The sequence below is a fragment of the Amphibalanus amphitrite genome, unplaced genomic scaffold (genome assembly GCF_019059575.1).
Source record: "Amphibalanus amphitrite isolate SeventyFive unplaced genomic scaffold, NRLGWU_Aamphi_draft 000013F_arrow, whole genome shotgun sequence".
NCBI lineage: Eukaryota > Metazoa > Arthropoda > Thecostraca > Balanomorpha > Balanidae > Amphibalanus > Amphibalanus amphitrite.
The window spans coordinates 460,892-478,037 of record NW_024881509.1 but is presented as its reverse complement, the minus strand read 5'-3'; the positions used below and the strand labels follow the sequence as shown (position 1 = coordinate 478,037).

At 49.4% G+C, this 17,146-nt stretch overlaps 1 protein-coding gene across 7 annotated transcripts in view; it reads left to right on the top strand.

The window, feature by feature from the left end:
* The window catches only part of LOC122383683 (rho GTPase-activating protein 190-like), a 406,057-nt gene that overhangs the window by 247,467 nt on the left and 141,444 nt on the right, over positions 1-17,146 (top strand). For all 7 annotated transcript variants that reach the window (XM_043370373.1, XM_043370389.1, XM_043370415.1 and 4 more), the window contains exon 16: positions 16,653-16,783. In XM_043370373.1, the coding sequence (XP_043226308.1) occupies positions 16,653-16,783 (131 nt within the window). The remainder of the gene's footprint in view (positions 1-16,652; positions 16,784-17,146) is intronic.

The window sequence follows — 17,146 nt, the reverse complement described above, 5'->3', positions numbered from 1 at the left end:
TTGTCTCAGTTGCGCCATCAATGCAAATGGCAGAATGATATGTTGCCATGACAACAGGATATGCCAGCCGTCCTAGCTGCCACATCAAACGACCTTGAGTTGTATAGTGGTGATATAAACAACGATCTTTTTTTTGGCCAATGTATTAAATGCAATGTTTCGGTTTTTTGTATATTGTGGACGCGCTAACCACGTCTAAAAATTCAAATAAGTAAAATAGATTCATAGAACAAAAATTTCGGAAGGTGGCACCCTTCCTTTAAAGTTACTCTTATTACTTCTTTAGTTTTTTTATTCTTGCTCACAATTGGTATAAAATTTAGAGATTACTGCACAAATGTCTGCGGTAATTTGGCCAGTTATTTGGGGTAGAACCGATGACAATCAGCTGATTGTATGACAATCAGCTGATTGTTTGGCTTGTTTACTTGCTTTCGGGCCGTGAGCAGCTGCGCACATGAAGAATCTGCGGTAAAACCGAAGCTACCCCCATGGGGTTATTTCGATGCGGTAACTTCGAAAATTACGGCAGTGGTGAGATTCGTTTTGGGGAAGTTTACCGCAAAATGAGTTTACCGCACTTGGTGAGATTGGGCCCAGGGTTGAGGTCTCAACCCTGTGTGGTAGGGTTATCATCAGATTGGCGTCTGTTTTTTTTTTTTTTTGTCGGGAAAAATACGCTTGTCGCTTGTTGTTCGTCTTCTCCGTTTAGCGCTTCTTATTCCTTGCTTTGCTGCTTGAAGGGCTATCCAGTCACCATTTCTTTACCGTGTTTCCTTTTGTAATGAAAGCCATAAGCTAACAAGCGTGAAATTGTAAACGAAACGCAAATGCCTTAGGCTTAATTACTTCATGAATTGAAAAAATATGTTGAATCGATTCTGATCACAAAATAAGGCAGAGTAAGCCACAAATACTTATACTCTGATTCAATACTTTGCCAAATATAACATAGTTTGCCAAATACTTTGCCTTTGTTATATTTGGCAATGTTTCAAATGTTAAAATATCATCGTTCAATGCAGGCTATGATGAATTTTAGCAGATCGATCGCGCGGACAACAAACTAAGGATCCACTGATACATCTTCGGCCTCATTCTGCATTTATCAGAGTTCGTGTCCAATCCAGATTCATGTTATCTATGCTTAGACAAGCTTCATGATTTTAGGCCTGCCTTTTTCTGTTACATTATAAAGGCTATCCTTCACGGGGATTTAGAAACAACAGTTTGGAATCTCGTTAATTGTGGTAGATATTGCGCTTATGTTTCCTTTAGCCTAGTGTATGTATTTATGTATGTATGTATTGACATCAAAAGCCTTCCACATATGGCGTGGCGTCTGGCGATCACGGCGGTATAGCGACGTAACAAAGTCCAAGAGGCATTCAAATGCATTAGCACCTTAGTATTTGAGTGTTACAGACTTTGGAGTTAAATATTTCTGTAATAAGGTGGCGAAGTACTATAATGAGCAGCATGATTGAATATCGTAGAAGAATAACCGTATGCTCACTATCTTTAAACAATCCAAAATTAGCCTAAAATGAATGAATATATTTCGGAAACGTTCGTTCTTCAGTTCAAAAGTTAACTATACAAGGCACAGAAATGTACAAATTATTGAACGTCACAAAAGCGCCGAATTAACTGATCCCACCAACGGATATTAATGACAATCTCGTGCCATATAAGTAGTACGGCCTCTTTTAACCAAAGTAAGACTAAATTAACAGGCATACATAAGATAGCGTAACCGAATCTGTAGGTACAACTGTATGAGATCACTTTGACCCAACGAATTACTATTCTAGTCATCTCACAAACAAACAATATAATTACAACAAACAAGCAATGTGTACACAACCAACTACTCAGTAGATCGATTGTCCAGCCAACAATATAGCCATTCATCCAGTTGTTCAATCCACTGGTTACACCCATTGCATTCAGTCAGGGAGTCGATAAACCTTCAAACATCCATTCTAACATTCAATCAACCATTCTATCATACAATCAAGCATCCATTCAATCAACCAATCAACCATTCTATCATCCAAACAGGCATCCAATCAACCATTAAATCAATCATACCTGTGATCGTTTGATTTAAACATCAAACTAAGCATTTCAAAAGCCATACAGATCAACCAGTCATGAGGCTATCCCAACATCTATCACGTTTCAGACTAACAGTTCACACTAATCACAGAACTGCCCAAGATGCGATGTTGGTGTTTAGGGCTGGTCGGTATGTCCTTATCCACAGTGACTCTGCTATTTTTCTGTCTCTGCTGGTGTTACACGTCTGTAGAATCCTTGCCGCGATGTGTTGGGGCTCTGGGCGACATTGAGGGTGGTCATCTCTGAAGTGGTCGCCCCACGGTGAGTCCATACGGTGGTTCTTCGCGTCCCGTAGATTGTATCGAGAGTACATACTTGTCCATTTATAACTACATACGTCCCGTAGATGTTCATTGTAGCGAAGTCGTATGTGACGTCCAGTTTCGCCGATGTAGCTCCGGTTGCACAGCGTGCAGGTAAGTTGGTATACCACTCCGGAACTGTGGCACCGGCCCTGTAGTCCTGCAGCACACGAGTTGCAGCGTGAGCCACCCGGACACGAAGGTGGTTTCAGGGCTGAGCGCACCAGCTGGTTCTTGATGGTCTGTTGGTCCAGGTCACTCCTAGGTTCTGTTGGCCACTCTTGTGTACGATGGCCTGTACGGTTTGGGCTAGCTCATCATCAATGAAAGGTAACACCAGCCTTGTTACCGGCGTTCCTCGTCTTCTCGGTCTTGGTCTTGAGGTCTGGCAGCAACTGATGGCTCTGCTGATGATGCGCATGCTGTAGCCGTTGTTCATGAACAGGTCTTTGGTTTTCTCTATGCTGCGTTCACGAGCGCTTTTGTCACTGGAGATGTTGATGGCACGTCGTATTTGGGAGTACAGCACAGCTCGCTTGGTTTTCCACGGGTGTGCCGAGTCAGCGTGTAGTATGATACCAGCCGATGTGGGCTTGATGTACAGCTCAGTGGTGTACTTGCCCGTGGGTTCGACTGTAATTCTGGTGTCCAAGAAGGGAATGGATGGCGTCTTGTCTGTCGATTCGATGGTGAACTTGATCAATGGATGTGCGTCGTTGATATGACGGAAATACTCTTGAAGCTTGGCAGAGCCATGGGTCCACACTCCGAGTACGTCGTCGATATACCTCATGTATAAGTCGGGTTTGTGTGAGGCACTGGTGTTGAAGTCCCGTTCCAAGCTGTCCATAAAGATGATAGCAAGAGGTGGAGCCACACGGCTACCCATGGCGATACCGCTCGTTTGGCGATAGTACCTGTCGCCAAACCTCAAGAAGTTGTTGGAAAGGCAGTGGTTCAGAAGGTGGATGATGTCTGAAACTTCCAGGCCGAAAGTGTTGATGTCTTGATGGTGAATTTCGAGCAGACGTTTTGCGGTCTGAGTCGCTTCTTTTTAGGGGATGTTTCCGTAGAGGTTGGTGACATCTACACTGAAGATGATGCTATGTGTAGATGTCACCAACCACCAGTGTAGATGTCACCAACCTCTACGGAAACATCCCCTACAAAGAAGCGACTCAGAGCGCAAAACGTCTGCTCGAAATTCACCATCAAGACATCAACACTTTCGGCCTGGAAGTTTCAGACATCATCCACCTTCTGAACCACTGCCTTTCCAACAACTTATTGAGGTTTGGCGACAGGTACTATCGCCAAACGAGCGGTATCGCCATGGGTAGCCGTGTGGCTCCACCTCTTGCTATCATCTTTATGGACAGCTTGGAACGGGACTTCAACACCAGTGCCTCACACAAACCCGACTTATACATGAGGTATATCGACGACGTACTCGGAGTGTGGACCCATGGCTCTGCCAAGCTTCAAGAGTATTTCCGTCATATCAACGACGCACATCCATCGATCAAGTTCACCATCGAATCGACAGACAAGACGCCATCCAGTCCCTTCTTGGACACCAGAATTACAGTCGAACCCACGGGCAAGTACACCACTGAGCTGTACATCAAGCCTACATCGGCTGGTATCATACTACACGCTGACTCGGCACACCCGTGGAAAACGAAGCGAGCTGTGCTGTACTCCCAAATACGACGTGCCATCAACATCTCCAGTGACAAAAGCGCTCGTGAACGCAGCATAGAGAAAACCAAAGACCTGTTCCTGAACAACGGCTACAGCATGCGCATCATCAGCAGAGCCATCAGTTGCTGCCAGACCCCAAGACCAAGACCGAGAAGACGAGGAACGCCGGTAACAAGGCTGGTGTTACCTTTCATTGATGATAAGCTAGCCCAAACCGTACAGGCCATCGTACACAAGAGTGGCCAACAGAACCTAGGAGTGACCTGGACCAACAAACAGACCATCAAGAACCAGCTGGTGCGCTCAGCCCTGAAACCACCTTCGTGTCCGGGTGGCTCACGCTGCCACTCGTGTGCTGCAGGACTACAGGGCCGGTGCCACAGTTCCGGAGTGGTATACCAACTTACCTGCACGCTGTGCAACCGGAGCTACATCGGCGAAACTGGACGTCACATACGACTTCGCTACAATGAACATCTACGGGACGCGAAGAACCACCGTATGGACTCACCGTGGGGCGACCACTTCAGAGATGACCACCCTCAATGTCGCCCAGAGCCCCAACACATCGCGGCCAGGATTCTACAGACGTGTAACACCAGCAGGGACAGAAGAATAGCAGAGTCACTGTGGATAAGGACATACCGACCAGCCCTAAACACCAACATCGCATCTTGGGCAGTTCTGTGATTAGTGTGAACTGTTAGTCTGAAACGTGATAGATGTTGGAATAGCCTCATGACTGGTTGATCTGTATGGCTTTTGAAATGCTTAGTTTGATGTTTAAAAAAAATAATCCCGATGTTTAATGAATCATTGAATGGATGATTATATTGATGATTAAATGGAATACTGAATGGTTGATTGAATGGATGATTGAAAGGGTGATTGAATGGACGATCACAGGTATGATTGATTTAATGGTTGATTGGATGCCTGTTTGGATGATAGAATGGTTGATTAGTTGATTGAATGGATGCTTGATTGTATGATAAAATGGTTGATTGAATGTTAGAATGGATGTTGGGACCGTATTAGAGCCGGCGATAATCACGGAACATTAGTGTCGGGGCAGACTGCGGCGGGGCAGACTGCGGCGACCCCTAGGAAGAACAACTAGGGAGAACAACATTCGACAGATGGCAGCACTAGACGAGATGATCAGGCAATACTTAAATATTAATGGGAAAGAAATCATGCCATTGTTTGCCCTCACCAAGCATGTTACCACGACAATGGAAGAATGTAGTGTAGTACCCCTCCCCGGGCCCGCCGCGGGCTGGCAGCGGCGGCCGGAGCCGGTCCGACCTTTGGCCGGCCGGGTCAGGTAACCGGGACGGCCGCGCCGCGGCGCCGCGCCCGGGCCGGCCGGGAGACGGAGTCGGGTGCCCGCCGGCGAGCCGTCGGCAAGGGCGCGGGGCACATTAGTCGAGTTGAATGTTCACTGTTCAGTCTTGAGTGCGAGTGATGTATGTGTGAATCGATATGTGAGCAGCAAAATCCAACAAGAAAACAAAATCCGTGAAAGAAAGGCAACGCTGGCAAACAATCACCACCATACAGGGTGGACCAAAAAGGATGGAAACATTTTGAACTCGCATAGAATATGTGTTATTGCATGCAGGTGACTGAAAATGATACCAAACGAGAGAATATTTCGTGGAAATTCATAATGACATCTCTCTCATCTGTTTTCTCTCGTTTTAAGTCTCTCACAGCAAATGTTCGAAGAGGCCACTTTTGCGAGACAGGCACAGAGCGGCCTGCCTGGCGGCTGACGCGATAGCCCGATGACACATGTCCGCTGGTTTGGCTCGCACAGCCTTGGTGATCGCTCTCTTCAGATAACAGAAGCCTACATAACCTTCCTTGTAGACCTGGCCCTTGAGATGACTCCACAGGAAAGGACTCCATGGGTCAGATGAGAAGACAGACAGGCCAGTTCCACTTCGGTTCGAGGATGGGAGCGACAACACCGTGGCTGACGACCAAAAGCGCTACCAAGCGACGCTAAAGAAGTTGTTGAAGTGAGTCCAAACGAAGTATGGCAGTCTCATGGACCTCATGTGATTCCAGCCAGACGGTGCGCCTCCTCACATCGCGAAACAACGCTCAAGTGGAGCGAGAACCACTTTGGTGACCGGCTGATATCCCGCAGTGCCTGTCGGAACTGGCCTGTCTGCAGGGGCGTAGGCAGGGGGGGGGGCCACTGGGCCATGGCCCCCCCCCCCCCCCTTGGGCGCCGAAGGCGCCCTTTGCGATTGGAGGGCGCCGAAGGCGCCCTCCAATCGCAAATGCAATTGTGATATAATCGAATCGAAAAACAATCGCGACTGGAGGGCGCCCTCCAATTGCGAATGTGTTTACAGGGAAAATACGGATGGAGGGCGCCCTCGGAGGACGCCCATTCCAAATACGCCCTCCAAATACGGTTGGAGGGCTCCCTCGGGCGCCCTCCAACCACATTTGTAGGCTGTAGCTCTCTAAGCGTAACGGTGGTCGCCTATGTAAGCCGCTGTCCTGTAACTAAGCGCCCTCTCACCCGAAGGCGCCCTCCTGTAGGTCGCCACCCTGCTACACATTGCCGCCCTTCTGCTGATCGGCGTCCTCATAATTATTGGCGCTCTCCTACCTATTGAGCCCTCATGTGAAATTTTGAAGGCCGCCTTTCTCCCTTTTGGCACCCTCTTGTTCAGTGCCGCCCTCCTACCTATTGGTTCCCTAGTCCTTCCTGTTGAATGTTAATCGGGGCCCTTCTCCTATTGGCGCCCTCGTGTAGATCGCCGCCCTCCTAACCACTGGCACCCTCCTGTTGATCACCGCCCTCCTATCCACTGGCACCTTCCTGTTGACCAGCGCCCTCCGCACAGACGCCCTCCTGTTCGTGTCATCCTCTTGAGCAAAGGCGCCCTCCTCACCATTGCCACCCCCATTTTAATCGTCACCCTTCCGCTCATTGGCTACTTCCAGTTGATGACCGCCCTCCCACCTATTGGCGACCTCTTGTTGATCGCCACCCTCCTATTGGTGCTCTCCTGTTCCTCGCCACCCTCTTACCTGGTGGCGCCCTCCTGTTGATTGTTGATTGGTGCCCTCCTGTTGATCGCTGCCCTTCTATCCATTGGCGCCCTCCTGCTGCTCGCCAACTTCCTACCTATCGGTGCCCTACTGTCGAAACTCGGGATGTTGATCGGGGCTCTTCTACCTATTAGTGCCCTCCTGTGGATCGCAGCCCTTCTACCTATTGGCAACATCCGTTGATCGCTGCCCTCCTATCATTTATTTACTCCTTTGGCATGTTTTTCAACTTAGTCGTTCTATTGCACATAGTTGATGTCTTGCCTCTGAAAACTGCCACAAATGAACGTGCATTCAGCACAATGAATGAAGTATCTATACCTACCAAAACTATCTACGCTCTACGATGCATAAAACACGTCTTTGGTCTTAACGGATTGATCCTACTTTACGTGCATCATGGCATCTATATGGATTACGATTAAGTATTGTCTTGTCAACAGGTTCGGGCGCAACAGCAGGCATCTGAAGTTTCGGCGATTGAAACTGGTTATGTGGGTACACTGTATGCATCTGTGAGAAGGCTATGAAGGCTGGTCTGAGGTCATTTGGATGATGTTTACGCATCTCGCGCTCCGGTATCAATCCGATACGGTGATCTGGTGCGTAGATATGCCACCGCCAATAAACTTTTATACATCGACACCCATGAGCCAAGCTTTCTGTACAGTTTGTGTGGCAGCGGCCCGACCAAACCTTAGGTATTTTTTACACCTTCAAATTTGGTAAAAGAGCGAGAGGAGCTTTGAACAGTGATCGTATAAAAGGCGTGCCTAAAAAGCGGAGGAAAAGGTTGTTTTCAAAAATTTCGCGCGCCTTCGGCGCAGCATTTCAAGAACACTTGACCTTTTGTGACCTGGAGTATAATGAATACACACGATGCAAAATCAATGCAGCACGACCTATACGAGGTTACGCAAAAAAAAAACTGGTGGCATGGTAAAAAAACGCCTCCCAACCCCCCAACCCCCACTGAGCGATTTTTTATCTCGCGACCGTATGGCGCCCTCCTTGGGTGAGGTGGCGCCCTCCAAACCCTTGCCCCCCCCCCCCTTCGCGATTTTCTAAATACGCCGCTGCCTGTCTGATCACCTGACCTGACCCCGATGGATTTTTCCTGTGGGGTCATCTCAAGGCCAGGTCTACAAGGAAGCTTCTAAAGGCATCTGTTACCTGAAGAGAGTGATCACCAAGGCTGTGCGAGCCAAACCAGCGGACATGTGTCATCGGGCTATCGCGTCAGCAGCCAGGCGGGCCGCTCTTTGCCTGTCTCGCAAAAGTGGCCTCTTCGAACATTTGCTGTGGGAGACTGAAAACGAGAGAAAGCAGATGAGAGAGATGTCATTATGAATTTCCACGAAATACACTCTCGTTTGGTATCATTTTCAGTCACCTGCATGCAATAACACATATTTTATGCGAGTTCAAAATGTTTCCATCCTTTTTGGTCCACCCTGTAGTCTTCCTACGCCGGACGAGTTCCACACCAACGTGCATCAGCGAGAGTAAAACTAGGATCCTACTGTGGTCGCGATGGCCCCTCGCCGGCGAAAAACTGCAGGTATGTTACTGGCCATTCCCTGCTACCTAACTAGGTCTGTCGACGGCTTTCACCGCGTGCATGGGGGAGATTACCCCCCCCCCCCCCGGCGCCGGGCGCCATTTTGTCTCGCCCGTTCCTCGCCGCGTCCCATAACACGCCGGTGGTGATTGCCACTTGCACCTTACTCACTCACGTGATCGCTAACGGCGATTCAATATAGCATACATGATAAGAGTTTGCCCCCATCGCCGCCCCCCCCCCCCCCCCTAGCCGAGGCCGGGCGCCGTGCGCCACATTACTGACCATAACGAGCCCTACACTGACGGCAATCAGGTGTCTCACCACCTGCAATGTGCCTGGGGAGCAGCTCACCCCGGTGTGATTTGCTCAGTGTATGAACCTGTGACTTTCTGTACATTTATCTTGTGCCCGGCCAACCAGGATGACCTCCTCTTCCGTACCTACAATGGTTCTTTCCACCAATGTCATTGCTTGCCTGGCCCCAGTCATTGACGTTCTTAGCCTGCCATGCATTTTTAGCCCTATATACTCTTTGCTTGCCTGGCATCAGTATTGATGTCCATGGCCTACGCCCAATGCCCTGTCGCCCTGACGCCATCTTGGCGGGTCCGACCAGCCATAGCGTGATCGTGACGTCAGCTCTACGTGGCACTTCCAACGCTGGTAGCGCCGCGGGCGGCGGCAGCAACGATAGCTATAGCTACTGATGGTCACGTGGTTGCCAGCGGCGCAGGCGCGGGCGTGTGACACTTGACCGTCCTCCGCACCGGGGGCGGCCGGGTGACTCATCCGGCGTGACGTCAGCTGCCCTTGAAAAGGCCATGACGGGCCTGTGGGCGGCGGTCGGACTGCCGTTGATCGGGGGTGTCGCCTTGCACCGGTCTGCAGCGGACCAACTGGGACTCCCTGACTGAATGCAATGGGTGTAACCAGTGGATTGAACAACTGGATGAATGGCTATATTGTTGGCTGGACAATCGATCTACTGAGTAGTTGGTTGTGTACACATTGCTTGTTTGTTGTAATTATATTGTTTGTTTGTGAGATGACTAGAATAGTAATTCGTTGGGTCAAAGTGATCTCATACAGTTGTACAGATTCGGTTACGCTATCTTATGTATGCCTGTTAATTTAGTCTTACTTATCTGGCCGAAAAGTGTATTACTGCAGGTCACGCGTTGTACACAAGGCAGTAGGAAAAAAACGCTTCCATCTCCACTTCCCTACTTGCTCCCTTTGCCCCCACGAGACAGGTATCTCGCTAGTTCAGGGTCAGACATAGGGTCACGGTCCAGGCCCTGGGCAATAAACTGTGCCCGCATTTCCTGATAGAGCTCGCGATACTTTTTCAGAAGGTCTGTCGACCTAGGAAACTGCTCCGTCTCTATCATCAGAGAAGGGGTTTCGGTGTCTGTTAGGATCGTGACGAGGTCGTTCACAGCAATATCGGAGCCTTTGTCGTCATGCGTATCGAGTAAGCATTCGTGGTCGTTAATGTTTCTCGATTCACACGATTTTCCACTGCCCCCAGCTTGCCAGTTGGTGTCGTCCTTGTCGTTGGGCTCGATGCTGCTACCAGTTGTGTGGGCTGCTCCCATGAGGAGTGACGTGGCGTTACCACGGAGCACGGCCAGCGACACTCGCTGAAAGAGGTACTCTGTAGCCCTCCTGTCGCCGCTTTCCCTTGCTATTCGCCGACCTAGGTCCTTCAAGAACTGGACGGTGGACTGCCCCAGTGAGCCACTCGTTTCGACGGCGATGGGCTGGAACTTGAAACGCCTTTCAAGCGCTCCATAGCGGCGTCTCTTCCGGCTTTCGGCGGCTTCTGCTGCAGCTCCTGCATGGGCCGCCGATTTACCGATGATGTAGCTGGCTTATGTATCCACGCAGGTGCTGTCCCATATAAGGCTTGCCTTCGGTGAAGGGGAAGGTGGTCATCCCATCTGGGCGCCGGCCGTCGCCGCGATCAAGGCCTGTTGGTTCCAGCACTGATGGCATGCCTGCGCTGTGCAGGGCGCGTTTAATGACATCATTCAGTGCGGAGTGTCGCGGCAGACGGCCCGCACTCAGTTGGCAAGACAGCGAGTGCAGCCCCAGGGTGTCGACGGTGGATCCGCACCGGCAGCGGTGAGGAGCACATACCGGAGCGCCGACTCGAAGAGCAACAGCTACTCTGAGAGTTTCATGGTCGAGAAGTGTTCCGAGGCTCGGCACTGGCAGTGCGTTCAGCCATGCACCGGAGTGCGGCTGCGCTGCTGCGTGAAGTCGGGCACGGTGTCTGTCATCGGGACTAGCCTCGAGCAGCTTCGCAGCTTCAGCGGCTGCCGCGGTTAGATCCCAAACGCGCTGCCGTCCCTGTTCGGAGGCGTCCGGGAGCTCGAGCCCAGTCTCCACTTTCCACCGTTGGTGCAACGATGTCTCGAGCCGATCGATGCTCTCTGCCATGCTGGGGATGATGTCCATGATCAGGGGAGCGGAGGATCTTAGCGATGCAATATATGCTGGAAGAGCTAAATCAGAGACCCTCCGGATTCCAAGTCCACCCAGACTCACAGGTAGAGTAGCCTGTCGCCATGAGTCACCTTGCAGTGCCACGTTTGTGACGGCCGTGATGCCTTGCCGAACAAGCTCGTCAATTTCTGAGAGGATTGTTGCATTACAAAATGCAGGAGCGCTGCGGAGAAGGTACGGGAGACGTGGTGCGCACACATAATTTTTCAGGAGATAGAATGCTTGATGCGCTTCTTCGAGACACTGCACTCGGCTCACGAGTTTGTTGACGAGCTGCTTCCCGGTCAAAAGCTGTGCCTTCACTTGATCGTTGCAGATTGGTGCGCCAAGGAGCTGTAGTTCCTCGGGACGCGTCAGACGGATGTCAGGCAATAGATCTGTTAGCCTGAGCAGCGCATCTGGCTGCCAAACCTCTCTGTCGGCTCCCAGCAGAACCAGCTCGCACTTACTGCCATTGACCTGCAGTCCTTTATCGGCAAGTTGTTCCTTGATGCGTCCAATGTTGTTGGTAACTTGATCGAGTGGTCCTCCCACCGTGCCGTCATCCAGGTACCATACGTTCAGGTCAGTGTCAATACCCTGTGATATGTCGTCAATGGCCATGGAGAAGAGAAGAGAGCTCAGAGGGTCTCCTTGCTGGATTCCTGTGCGGGACCAGACCTTCGAATCTCCGATGTATAGCGGTGACGCAGTTGCATATGCTTGCCAGATGAACGGGTAGATGGAAGGTACTCTGGCGCGGGCGGTTTCGAGCATGGTGTCCCGCCTTACGGAGTTGAAGGCGTTGCTGACGTCAAGTTTGATGATGGCCGTGGGCTGGGCTGAGCTTACGGCGTGCTTCACAAAGGCTCGAACAGCGTGAACAGCAGCTTCACACCCATTGCGCGTTGCAACCCCAAGTTGGGTGGGTCTCAGCTCGGTCCCGATGCGTCTGGACACACTGTTGGCTGCCACTTTAGCAGCAATTCGCCTGAAAACGCTGCCGATGGCAATCGGCCGCAGGCCTCCCGTTTTCTTCCGCAGCGCTATCAAGGAAGCACCGAAGAAGGCACGCAGAGCGAATTCCGGGATCTGGCCGCTGAGTGCGAGATTCGTCAGAGCTGTAAGCGCTGTGAGAAGTCGCGCTCCAGCCTCGGCGGTGGGCTTGGCCACAAGACATTGCAGGTGAGCTGGTCGGATGCCGTCCAAGCCAGCGCTCGAGCTTCGAGGGAACGAGCTGATTGCCTTTAAGACATCGGCTTCAGTCGCAACCAGTGAGGCTGTGCTGGCATCAGGTGGCTCGAGATTGCGGAGATCAGGAGGCGGTTCAGGATGTTTGTCGGCGATGCTTTCAATTACTTCAACGGTAGGGCTCGCGAATGAGTCGTCTGAGGTAATGATTCGCAGAGCTCCCCGCACGTCGCCGTCAGCCAGCTTTGACGACACGTGTCTGGAGAGATCAGCATTAGTGTCGCTCGCTTTGCGGCGAGATGCTGCTGGACGGCTGCCGTCCTCGGAGAGGTCATCATTCGCGAAGTTGGCGATGTTCTCGCGAATTGCAGCTGTAAGCGTTTTGTGGCGTACTTCGTTTTTTCGCGTCTTAGGTGCTTTGATGACTGCGTAGGCGAAGCTGAGAAATGACTTCCAAGCCCTAGGTGAGCCATCAGTTATCACAGTTGTGATATACTGTGATAGCGTGTCGGCGACAGCAGTGCGTGCACTTTTTGGTATGTGAGGAAGCACTCGGCCTCGGCCATGACGCTTGAGGTCAGCTATGAAGTCGGCGAGGTCATCCGTTTCTGTGCCGCTGCTTCCTTTTCTGTTTGGACACCGCTCACCAAAGCGGCAGCTGGTACATTGCCGTCCATGCTTTACACAGCTGCACCCAGTGCATGGCCTAGTGGAGCATTTGCAGCATTCTTTTTTAGGCATAAAAAGTTACATGTAATACCAAATAATGCCGGAGAAATACCTACACCAAATACGGTACATCTCCGTTGAAGCCAAGTGAGCGAAGGGAGTGATAAACTTTCAGCGCGCGATCAATAATGAAAAATCGAGCAATGTAGGTCAGATTTGTCTACTCGAATTGTATGGATTTTACCGAAAATGTTATATTTTCGCAAGCTTATATCTTGATCACTTTACTTACTCAGTCATTCAAAGTATCACCAAAGTATGCAACGGTAAATTACGAACACTTCAAAATTATTATTTATGCGCAAAACTGATTAGTTACGCGAAAAGGGCAAAGATAACGGGACGATCAAAAACACGTCCGACGCTGACGACTGCCAAGGACGGTCTTACTTTGGTTAAAAGAGGCCGTACTACTTATATGGCACGAGATTGTCATTAATATCCGTTGGTGGGATCAGTTAATTCGGCGCTTTTGTGACGTTCAATAATTTGTACATTTCTGTGCCTTGTATAGTTAACTTTTGAACTGAAGAACGAACGTTTCCGAAATATATTTGTTACAGGCAAAGTGAAAACTCGGGCATTTTGCAAAATGCCTAGGCAATTTGCAAAATGCCTGACACGCCAGGCATTTTGCAAAATGCCCAGGCAGTTTGCAAACTGCCTGACCCACCAGGCATTTTGCAAACTGCCTAGGCATTTTACAAAATGCCTGACCCGCCAGGCATTTTGCAAAATGCCTGGGTTTCCATATATTCCACGGTTTTTGTTGACTACAGGCGTTGATCATAAACGTTCCACTGTGCCTGACCCCACAGCACATTTCACATGTGTTGTGGGCACATGTGACACATTCCACGCTCACGAATACAGGGTGTCACGAAATTGTTTCGGGATGTTCTACTTGTGTCCCGAAATGTATTGCATCGTAGTTGCGTCAGTGTTCTCCAGCACCTCGCTGACAAGTTATCAGCGGCCACATGGTCTGTCCCCGCGGCACCTGGTGAAGCTCAAATAGGCCTCTGTAGCCCATCATGCCCCAAATGAGAATCCCCAGTGCCCAGTGGGTGCTTCGCCGTCTCGACGGTGCAGCGCCTCTGAGCTGCTGTTGGCCGGCTTGTCGGGACGGTTAGTGACTAAGAAGAGCTCTAATAGCCGTTTTCACGACGGGCTATCCGGCGATTGCACCTAATTTGACCAACTCTGCACATAATCTCTTTTACAGCAAATATCTTTATTTTATGAATGTATTTCAGTGTTTTAACCGATGATGCTCTCTGATAATATGACAAAGGAGGCATATAAGCAAATAGTACAACCCTAGCTGATGGCTACTAAGAGACACACTGAACCAGTTTGACCAAATATGCACCTAATCTGCACCAGATGTGAACCAAATGTGTACCAGATGGCCGTCGTGAAAACGGCTAATATCGCCTCACGGCCTCATCATTGACAAGTCTGAATCTCTAGTCCTGAATCGTCCAGATTTGGTGGGTTTTGTCGAAATCCAGCTGCATCACTTATGGATGACGGTAAGTCAGGGTTGCAGCCTGAGGTTGAGCGGCTTCAGCTTCAGGGTAAAATCTTCAGATACCGGGGGATGACCGATTTAGATGCCGAGGCCCTGGTCCAGATGCCCTGGTGCCGGACCCGTTCAAATTACATCCATTCAACACTCAGGAGGGGCATGGAGGGACAAGACCGCGGCAACCGCGTATCAAGTTCGTGACACTCTGTATACCTACGTATTGCGTCAATTCTGTCGAGATGGAGCCAACGCTGAATGGACTTGAGCCACCGTCTCCGTACCTTTCGTATATACGGAGTTGTAGCCGTGTGTAAAAGCTGCGATGTCCAGTATTCTGCCCCGGTGGGCAACTGTTCCGGCAGAGACGATTGATAATGTACCTAAACGTGTAACAATCAAATTTTCGTAAATTGGAAGAGTATTCTTTTCAGAGGCCTGTTTCACTAACAAATAAAACTTGTATTTACAAAGAAAAAGCTTGAGTTTACAAGAAATAATTACCAACATTTGAGATTTGGATTTCACGAAACCTTTGAACATGAATTTTGAGTTTAAAATTTGCAAACTTTTTTACAAGAAAAGGTTTGCTAGAAAACATGGGAATCGCAAACTTTCTGTTTCATGAAGACCAGAAACTTGAAAGAAAACATCGTAATTACAAACCTGATATTCCAGTGGTCCTGACGTTCGGAATTTTGATACTTTTTGTGCAATAATGCAAAAAAAAGTCATATATTTAGAACAACTGTGCTTTGTTGAGTCGTTTCATGCTCAATTTTTACTTAGCACACACCCTAAGAAGCAAAATAATCGGCATTAAAATATCGTCATGTTTTGTCATTCGCGCGCCATAATTGCATTCAACAGTCTTCTGCTGTCAAATGTTTTGCGTGTTATTTTCTTTCAATAATAGGACAATGTGAACTATCATTTATATCTTTTTCCAACAGCATCATTATTTATAATTTGATTAGGCAGCTTTTGACATGAATACTAGACAATATTTGATACAAAGAAGCAATATCTTTAACATGCTATAGTTCTTGACTAGAAACAATTTTACTGTTTACAAGTTTATTTGCAAACATTTGCTTATCGGAGGTGCCACTGGCGATGAAGCTTAGTGAAATCGGTTTTTACGTAGTTGGTAAAAATACTTATGAATTGTAAACTACAAACACTTGTAAATACAAGTTTTTAGTGAAACAGGCCTCTGATCAATATCCACCCATAGTATTTTCAAAAAGCCACCTAGAGCTCCTAGAAACAGTACAATCATTGTACCGAGCGCATGTTTACCCACGAAACCACGCCCGGTGTTCGGCACCCGACGGCCGCTGAGGCTCAGTGACCTGAACTCGGCGGCGCTACCCGGAGAACGCAGTATCCCCTCACTTGGTGCGCATTGACAGCGATTAACTTTTGTAAGCGGCAGTTACAAATGATGCTTACCTATACATCGTCGCTAGTGCGAGTTTGATGTCAGGCATTTTGCAAAATGCCTGGAAAAATATTTCAGGCAGTTTGCAAAATGCCTGGTGGGTCAGGCAGTTTGCAAACTGCCTGGGCATTTTGCAAAATGCCTGGCCGGTCAGGCATTTTGCAAATTGCCTAGGCATTTTGCAAAATGCCCGAGTTTTCACTTTGCCTGTAACATATTCATTCATTTTAGGCTAATTTTGGATTGTTAAAAGATAGTGAGCATACGGTTATTCTTCTCCGATATTAAATATTTCTGGATTAAGCCTTTTTTCGATGTTGTAACTGCCCAAACCGGTAATTGTTAGTCATGGACACTAATTAGAGTATCTCGCCACTTTCGAATGCTGCACTTTCCCGACATTTATTTTCGAATACCAGTGTCCAGTGTGGTTGAGTCCAGTCCAGTCCAGTGTGGTCCAGTCCAGTCCTGGACTCACACACCCCTGGCCGCCGCCAGGTGTGGGAGAAGAAGCCCGAGATAGAGGAGGCGTTCGAGCTGGAGCGGGTGCGCCGCCTGGAGCGGGCCGAGCAGCTGGCGGCACTGCGGCGCGGCCTCTCCATCCCTGCCGGCACCGCCAGCAATGACGGGTGAGTGCGCTCCCCCCGCCGACAGCCCGCCGACAGCTGACCCCAAACGGCAACACAAATCAGCAGCCATTCTGACAATGCTGCTTTCTACGATAAATATCAGATCGACTGATGGGCAATATACCCTTTTCCGTTCAGGTCATCACATTGATCGTAGGTCATACAGGGTGTCCCACAGTTGTGTACCACATTTTAAAAGTGAATAAAATCCATGTCAGGGGCGGCGCTGACCTGTTGAAAGTAGGTAGGCACCAGACATGTGCATGGATCTGAGATCCGATCCCGTTGTTGTGGGTTAGGGCGCGTAGATCCGATCCCATCCTATCCCATGGACACGGTTGGAACTTTGTGCGGAACTGGGAG